The 9594-nt window shown below is 35.4% G+C and overlaps 1 protein-coding gene and 1 long non-coding RNA gene across 2 annotated transcripts in view; both read left to right on the top strand.

The window, feature by feature from the left end:
* The first annotated feature begins 214 nt into the window (after positions 1–214).
* Positions 215–9594, top strand: part of Hr83 (Hormone receptor 83) — a 30067-nt gene continuing 20687 nt past the window's right edge. Inside the window, exon 1 of the mRNA XM_044394740.1 lies at positions 215–839. Coding sequence (XP_044250675.1) covers positions 215–839 — 625 coding nt within the window. The remainder of the gene's footprint in view (positions 840–9594) is intronic.
* LOC138913249 (uncharacterized) lies at positions 4631–5100 on the top strand. Its single transcript, XR_011418895.1, has 2 exons — positions 4631–4714; positions 4801–5100. It is a non-coding gene; the product is annotated as an uncharacterized lncRNA (long non-coding RNA).

Below are 9594 nucleotides of genomic sequence, written 5' to 3'. Positions count from 1 at the left end.
AAGAATGTTAAAATAAAACGTGTTATATGCAAAGTACAAATGCTTGTTATTTAAGTCCTGACGAATTTATTTCACAAACTAGGAAACTTTTTGTTTTTGTGTATCAGGTTTGCATATCATTTGTGGGTATCGTACGTCCAGGTAGCATATAAAACCGCCAATGTCCAGAAGGACCTGATTCAGTCAGTCGCAACTCTCTCTGGCAGCGGTGACCATGTCGAACCTAAGTGCCTGCGCAGTGTGTGGCGATCAGAGTTCCGGGAAGCACTACGGCGTGGCCTGCTGCGATGGGTGCTCGTGCTTTTTCAAGCGGAGCGTAAGGCGTGGAAGTAGCTACGCCTGCATCGCCCTCGCCGGAAACTGTGTAGTGGACAAGGCGCGAAGGAACTGGTGCCCCTCCTGCCGCTTTCAGCGATGTCTGGCTGTGGGAATGAACGCCGCCGCCGTTCAGGAGGAGCGAGGTCCGCGCAACCAGCAGGTGACCCCCTACCGGAACGCCCCAAGACATCCTGGGCAATCTGTGCCAGCGCCATGTCCAACGGCCCGTTCCCAGGCGCTGCACTTCCAGATCCTCGCCCAGATCCTCGTAACATGCTTGCGACAGGCGAAGGCCAATGAACAGTTCGCTCTTCTGGATCGCTGCCAGCAGGACGCCATCCTGCAGGTGGTGTGGAGCGAGATCTTCGTCCTGCGAGCCTCTCATTGGTCCCTGGACATCAGCGCCATGATCGAGGGATGCGGCGATGACCAGCTAAAGCTGCTCATCTTCGAGGCCCATCAGCTGAAGGCCGACGTGCTGGAACTAAATTTCCTGGAATCGCTAATTTTGTGCAGAAAGGGTAAGATTTGCCTACTCTATCCAAAAACCGAAGTCCCGAATTTTTGACTATAGCAGTGTATAGCTAGTGGACTATTGCGGAAAAGAAACCCCACACACAAAAAAATTTGCTTCACCCAAAAAAAAAATGATCATAGAAACTAAACTAATTCTACATTAAAAGTAAACTATTGAGTGTCAAAAATTTCTCGATACTCTGAGTATTAAACTAATGGACTTCGAAAGTATAAAAATGAAACTTTCGAAGTTGTCAAGTTTAAACTAACGAGTGTACAGTTTATACTCACTCAGTGTACTGAAATTTAGGGTGCTAGTTTATTTTGTATACTATTTAGTATAATGCCAGTATAAATATTATACCCCGTATAAAAGAGACAAAATTCAAAAAATGTTGTTCTGTACTTTTCATATATTATTAAAAATATTTTTTACATTTTTATAAATTACTGAAGGTAATTTTTAATTTAACAAATAAACATAAATACAATACATGTACAAAATATGTACGTGTGTATGCATATTTGGGCAAATGCAGTTTTACCGCTTATGTCGCTGATCATCTCCAGAGTGGTCGCCGTCCAGATGAACACCGGAGTTTGGTCGGGGACGCTGATATTGAAGTAAACATTGCGCTGGCCGCGGTCAGAAAAAATGCAAGCCAATAGCAAGATCCTTAGTTTCCCGGCATCTGGAGCGCAATTCAAGGTGGTGTCAGTAAAAAGAAAAGAATTTACTCATTAGTTATGGACTAAGACACAATTTAAATGTACTTACATTTCAAATAAGCAAATATTAAAATTTTCACAAGTAATTTTCACAAACAAACCTTAAACAGACCGCAGCGTTGTTTACAAAATACACTAATGTAAAACCCTTAAAATACTAACGCGTCCGAATAGCATTAAAAAGCGGTAACACTTTTTCTGTTCGAAATGTCCAGGTTCCAAACCAGAGCATCCTGGCTTCACACCAGGAACGAAAACCGAAAACTTCGGTATAGAAATTAAACTCAGGACATAAACTTAAAACTATTTAGTCTTAACTTAACACTATTGAGACTGCTCCTTACATTATTTAGTTTTAAATTAATACTGACAGTTTGATACTAGCTGTAGTATACTTTTAATACAACGCGTATTAACTGTAAACTTTCGGTTTTTTTTTTGGTTGTTGGTAAAATTGACCAATGAAGTTCAATAACTATACAAAATATTACTTTAACAATAAAAATAGTCGTCCGTGTATTTGTTTTTGCTTTGCGTACTATTAAATAGTTAAACTACTATTAAAATAGTTACGCTTAATGGTGTGTGTATTTTATTTTTGTACCTTGAAACTATTTTAAATAGTTGTCTAACTAAGAACAATAGTTACTCAACGTAACTTTTTTAGTATTAAAGTATGCACATACAAATCTTCTGCGATGCCTAATTTATAATTCCGAACTGGGTCTAGCCAAAGACCAATATAATCTCTAAGATGAGTACCGGCCATACATTCGTTTTGCAATATGCAGATGTGCATAAAGTTAGCAATGCAACTTTTGAAAATGCAAATTTTTTTCTATCGACAATTTGCCGTTATTTATCCGTAAATTATTCGTGAAAGAAAAAAACTTGCCGCTCAATTATTTTTAAAATTATGAGATGTTCTGCTAAGTTGATATCAACTTAGCAAAACACCCACACTGAAGTTCAAAATTTTAAAAATCTTTTTTAATGGGAATTTGCCGTTATTTTGCCGTAAATTATTCGTGAAAGAAAAAATTTAGTTGCTCTTGTTTTAACATTAAAAAAAAAACCTAATTGTTCTGCCGTTATTTTGCCGTAAATTATTCGTGAAAGAAAATATTTAGTTGCTCTTGTTTTAACATTTTTATACCCGTTACTCGTAGAGTAAAAGGGTATACTGTATTCGTGCAAAAGTATGTAACAGCTAGAAGGAAGCATTTCCGAAGTATTTATAATCTTGATCAGGGTCACTAGCCAAGTCGATATAGCCATGTCCGTCTGTCCGTCTGTCTGTCTGTCCGTCCGTATGAACGCTGAGATCTCGGAAACTATAAAAGCTAGAAGATTGACGTTTTGCATGCAGATTCTAGGAGTTCCTACGCAGCGCAAGTTTGTTTCAAAAGGGTGCCACGCCCCCTTTAACGCCCACAATCGCTTATAAACGATTTCAAAAATTTCAATATTTCGGAAAAGTAAAAATGCAGTTTTATTGTGTTTATCAATACCTTTAGAAATGTAGAAATAGCAGTATTTTTCATTCGCGTTTGGGGGCGGTCAAACGTCATTTTAGACCATAAGTATGTTCGCCGATATGGCTTAGAATACACTTTAAAGATTACGTTCCCCCTATACGATTTTTGGGGTCCCAAATCGACCCACCCAAGTGCACATGCTTGTGTGAGTAAACACAACTCGTAAGCAAGTGCGTATGTGTTCGTACTTAAGGGGGGAGATACATATAGAACTGCAAATTTGTCAAGTTTTTCATGATTTTTTTTAAACAATAAGGTTTTGTGCTGGAAGTTTGCAACTTGGCATGTTGATTACATAGTTCTTATATAATTTAAACCAATTTTATTTTTTCTTGTATCTTTTAAAATGGCGGCCGTGGGAATTTTTTTGTCAGGCCTTTTTAAAAAAAGTAGGCCAGCTGCGGATCGTCTACAGTTCGCTGTGTAGATCCGATTTTTGTGAAACGAAATTAATTTTGTTGAGAAATAATGTAGAAACTGTCTGAACCTAACTTACATAGAATATCTCAAAAACTCTGGTTGGGGCACTCTTTTAAAGTCAAAAATAAATTTTTTTCTTATTTTTCTTGTTGTTTTTGCTTTAGAAAAAATACTTTAACGTACAAATTTCTACATAAAGTAGGTTCAGATAGTGGGCAATTTCATTGCAAACATTTCCGCAAAAGCACCATGATGATCAAAGCATTACTTTTTGAGATACACGATCCGCAGCTGAGAAAAACATGCTTTCGAGAAAAACGCATTAAAAGTAATGAAACATATCTACTGAACAAGGAATATGGGTGCCGTCATAATGGAATAAGTTCCAAAATAGTTCGAATTTCTTCGTGAAACTTTTATGACACATTCTTAAAGAGTTATATTACCAATTTAAATATTAATAAAAAAATTGAATTTTTTTTGTTGTCTATATCAAATAAAAACACCTCTTAACGAGGTAAAAAACTAGTCACGATCGCACCTTCAACATACAAAAGTTCTGATATCAACATTTGTGACGAAAAATTATTACACTCGTCATTAAATACACTTTCTAATATTTTCTCATTCGGCCCGCCCTAGCATACTATTTTAGCCTTTTTACCTTCATAGGCATTTTCTATTGCAGCGTGCCGAATGAGAAAATCTTAGAAAGTGTATTTAATGACGAGTGTAATAATTTTTCGTCACAAATGTTGATATCAGAACTTTTGTATGTTGAAGGTGCGATCGTCACTACACCCAAAAAAAAATACGAAAGTTTACAGTTAATGAGCGTTGTATTAAAAGTATACTACAGCTAGTCAGTATTAATTTAAAACTAAATAATGTAGGGAGCAGAGTCAATAGTGTTAAGTTAAGACTAAATAGTGTTAAGTTTATGCCCTGAGTTTAATTTCTATACCGAAGTTTCTATTTTCGTTCCTGGTGTGAGGCCAGGATGCTCTGGTTTGGAACCTGGAAATTTCGAACAGAAAAAGTGTTACCGCTTTTTAATTTTTTTCGACGCGTTAGTATTTTAATGGTTTGGCATTAGTGTATTTTGTAAACGACGCTGCGGTCTGTTTAAGGTTTGTTTGTGAAAATTACTTGTGAAAATTTTAATATTTGCTTATTTTAGGCTTATTTGAAATGTAAGTACATTAAAATTGTGTCTTAGTGCATAACTAATGAGTGAATTCTTTTCTTTTTACTGACACCACCTTGAATTGCGCTCCAGATGCCGGGAAACTAAGGATCTTGCAATTGGCTTGCATTTTTTCTGACCGCGGCCAGCGCAATGTTAACTTTAATATCAGCGTCCTCGACCAAGCTTCGGTATTCATCTGGACGGCGTTCATTCTGGAGATGATCAGCGACATGAGCGGAAAAACGGCTGCATTTGCCTAAATATGCATACATACGTAAATATTTTGTACATGTATTGTATTTATGTTTATTTGTTAAATTAAAAATTACCTTCAGTAAATTATAAAAATGTAAAAAATATTTTTAATAATATATGAAAAGTACAAAACAATATTTTTTGAATTTTGTCTTTTTAATACGTGGTATAATATTTATACTGGCATTATACTAAATAGTATACAAAATAAACTAGCAGCCTAAATTTCAGTACACTGAGTGAGTATAAACTGTATACTCGTTAGTTTAAACTTGGCAACTTCGAAAGTTTCATTTTTATACTTTCGAAGTCCATTAGCTTAATACTCAGAGTATCGAGAAATTTTTGACACTCAATAGTTTACTTTTAATGTAGAAATAGTTTACTTTCTATGATCATATTTTTTTGGGTGTAGTTTTTTACCTCGTTAAGAGGTGTTTTTATTTGATATCAGAAGTTTTTGTTTGTTTATATTTGCTCTCATAGGAGCTAGTATATACATTTAAATTTAAATTGGTCAATCATAATTTGTAAACCATCGTATTTAAACAAATTAAGTTAAAAAGGCGTTTAAGTATTTCAAAATACCTTTTAAACGAGGTATAGCACATGTCTGTAGCTTCAGTAGTGTAGAACTTACAAACTAACGAAATTTAGCTATTTCTAGCTTTTTTTTCCGCTAAAGCAGCGGGTTTTTCCAAAAGTCGTAAAACAAAAGTTTCCCATTTGGAACTCCTTAAAACAATTGAAATGATTCTATGAGCCTAAAATACAGTTTGGATACCCACGCACAAAATTAAACACTCAGGAAGCGTTAGTTGTTCTGAGCTGGCAAAAGTGGCTATTTTCGTTTCTAAATAACTTTTAAACGCGATTTTTTACATAAACATGATATATACCAAAATTTAAGGAATCTTAAGGGCTATACAGTTAAAAGTTGTAAGGAAAATCGTTAGACCCGTTTTTGAGAAAATTAAAAAAAAGCTAAAAAAAAAGTTTAAACAAATTTTCTCTTGTTCATATCTATTTAACTATTTTATTTACACAAATTGCATATAGAAGGCGTTTATAGCTTTTAAAAATACCTTTCAAACGAGATGCAGCACAAGTCTGTAGCTTTAGTAGTATAGAAGTTACGGCTTTCCGAATTTTAGCTTTTTATAGCTGTTTTCCCGCTAAACTAGCGGGTTTTTCCAAAAGTGGTACAACAAAAGTTTTTTATATTGATGTGATGAACGTCATATCAAATTTTCAGAACTTAAAAACATATTTTGGACAAACTGACAAACAGAATTAAATTTTCATTTTGGGAAAAAGAAGAAAATCTTATTTTGGCTATAACTTTTAAACGGATCGTCGGATTCAATAGGAATACAAGTAAAACATTGCGAGGGGGCATTTATCCCCACCGGCCCCAACAGCTCCAAATTTCCAGATTTTCACTTTTTCACTTTCACCACTCTCTCTCCCAAACCAATTGATTTCTTGGTATGCAATCCTTTAAGTTTTTGCAATACCTTTCGATTGGTGTATTACTCATTACGATCGGACTATTACAGCAGATTTTCAATTTTGCGGCTATATAATAGTAGTCGCCTTCGCACACTCTCCTGTTGCGCTTCATCACTACATGGACTGCCGTCCATAGTGATGTATCTCCCCCCTTAATTGCCGAGACGATTTTCGGCCAGAAATCATTTCTCGACTAAGAAACTAATTGTGCGTCAAAAGAACTTCTATGATTGAAAAGGATATTTATTAAAATTGAATTTATGTATATACATACACACAAAAAAAAAAACTTGGTAAAATCAACTGTAATAATTGTCAAACAGGCCCCAACCAGCAAAATTGTCAATTCTACTAAGTAAATAGTTATTTCACAACAACAAAATACACACAATTAGCAAAGACACACACCCAAAGCAAAAACAAAATACACGTAACTATTTTAATAGTTGCGTAACTATCTTTGTTGGTCAATTTTATCAAGCAAATTTTTTTGTGTGTATGTGTGGAATGAAGCTTGATGTAAAACCAGGGACCGTAACAGTTATAATTTTTAAAATAAAAATCACATCTTAGGGCTAGTACTCAACCCAACAAAAAGTCGTCCAAAACAAAAACTTCATATGAAACAAAATTTTTTGACGTTGTTTTTCATATGAAGTTTTTTGTTTTTGACGACTTTTTGTTGGGTTGAGTACTAAGCCTTAACAGTTATACTCTGATTTTTATTTTAAAAATCAAAATATAACAGCTCTTCCCAATTTTAATTAAATAAATCAAATGTTACTTTGATTTTTATTTAAAAGTCAAAGCATAACAGTTATTCTGTGATTATACCCGTTACTCGTAGAGTAAAAGGGTATACTAGATTCGTGCAAAAGTAGCTAGAAGGCTAGCTAGCTAGAAGGAAGCGTTTCCGAGCCCATAAAGTATATATATTCTTGATTAGGGTCACTAGCCGAGTCGATCTAGCCATGTCCGTCTGTCCGTCTGTATGAACGCTGAGATCTCAGAAACTACAAAAGTTAGAAGGTTGAGATTTCCCACACATATTCTTTGGCTTCCTACGCAGCGCAAGTTTATTTCAACCGAGCGCCACGCCCCCTTTAACGCCCACAATCGCCCACTAACGATTTTAACATGGGTCCAGCGCCCACATCTTTAAAGATTTCCGAGAAGTATAAATGCAATTTTGTTGTGTATATTTATACCTATCGAAATGTAGAAGACATTTTTCAAATCGGACCATTCATTAAAAAGTTATACGCAATCAAAAATTATATATCTATCTCCCTCGCACTCCCTTTAGCTGAGTTACGATTATTAGTCGGGACACCAACCCGACACAGCGTTCGCACTCCCTTTAGCTGAGTGACGGGTATAAGATAGTCGGGACAACAACCCGACTATAGCGTTCTCTCTTGTTTTTATTTTGGCATAACAGTTATTCAATGATTTTTTTTATAAAAATCAAAACCAAAAACCAAATATCTTTAAAACCACGCGGAATACAAAAAAAACCGAAAACGCAGTTTTATTTTTCGGAGGAATGTGATATATCACATGTCCGTTAAAAGCAAATGTTCAGGCTGTGGGGCTGCCACCTAGTCTCAAATTAGTGCGCCTTTTATTTGTAGTTTTAAATGACGGACCAGAAAACGAAAACCGATTTGCCACCTGGATAAATTTACCCTTCCATTAGCTAAATTTTACTTTGCAGGACGAACGAGAATTTAAATAATGGGCTTTTCTTTTCACTCTTCCCAAACTATATTTTGTGTAAAAACTTGATTCGGTACCACTTTTAGTTCTTAAGACAAAAATTGAAGTAGATTTCGGAGAAGTTCATTCAACACCAGAATTTAGCGAATTCTGATGCAATATTTAAATGCGATTTTTTTAGAATGTTGTCCAAACATTTCGCTGTGAAATGGTTTTGGTTTTACTAAAAAATAGTTTGCCGTTTTTTTTATGCAGTTTCAAACACATGTGAACATGTCGCTCGGGACATTTTTTCTCACCGTTTTGTAAAGTGGATTTCTTTACCTCTATCCCTTAATTGCTGGCTATTTTGCCTTTATCTTAATAGTTAAACGTGTAAATTAAGCATTCAGAACAGAAAAATTGCGTATATCAGCATTAAGGATAACTAACAACATAAAACAGGTCCAAAAAATAACGAAAAAAATGGCTAACTAACTTTTGCGTATATTAATGGGGTTTGTCATATAAATAACCAAACTATACTCCACATTTTTAGTTTAGCTCAGGATCCAAATAATTAGAAACTAATATGGCTGCAAAATCATGTGAAATTTGTATACCCTTGTAGAGGGTATTATAATTTCAGTCACCACATATAGTATATATATTCTTGATCAGCACCAATAGCTGAGTCTATCTAGCCATGTCCGTCTGTCCGTTTCTATGCGTCTAGTCTCTCAGTTTTAAAACTATCGCGATGAAACTTTCCCGAAAGTCTTCTTTCTATTGCAGGTAGTACATATGTCGGAGCGACCGGATCGGACCACTATATCTTAAGGCTCCCATAGGAATATTCAAACAAATATAAGAAAATTCATTGTAACTTTGTAGGGAGTAGGCGTTTTGATTCTTGACTACTTAAAAACAAAATTTAAATAAATAGAAACGCTGAATCTGGAATCCCTGGAACTGCACCGAGTGAGCATTCTTTTATCTGCAAGGGTATATAAGCTTCGGCTGGCCGAAGAAAGCTTCCTTTCTTGTTTTTTTTTAAGTTTAAAGGTTTTTGGCTTGGTGGACTTTTTGGTGGAAGTGCCCATATATAATCCTAGTCTGGATCTCTAGCCGAGTCGATCTTGCCATGTCCGTCCGTCTGTCTTTATAAACGCAGAGATCTCGGGAAAAGCTAGAAAGTTGGGATTAACCACATATGTTTTTTGTCCTTATTAATACTTATCGAAAAGCTATGATCAAATAATGAAATTCTAGCACTGCAAGCAGTCGGTTTACTGCATGCTTGTTTCCATCTCTGTTGAACTTCCTTTGGCTGAGTATCTGAAAGTCGAGGTATTCGACTGTAACGCTCGCTCTAGTTTTACTATTAAATAGTACCCAAAGCAAAAACATAACACACGT

Source organism: Drosophila takahashii, chromosome 3R, assembly GCF_030179915.1.
Source record: "Drosophila takahashii strain IR98-3 E-12201 chromosome 3R, DtakHiC1v2, whole genome shotgun sequence".
In the NCBI taxonomy this organism is placed as follows: Eukaryota; Metazoa; Arthropoda; class Insecta; order Diptera; family Drosophilidae; genus Drosophila; species Drosophila takahashii.
Note: the sequence above shows the minus strand (reverse complement) of the source record. Positions and strands in the feature narration are given on the sequence as shown.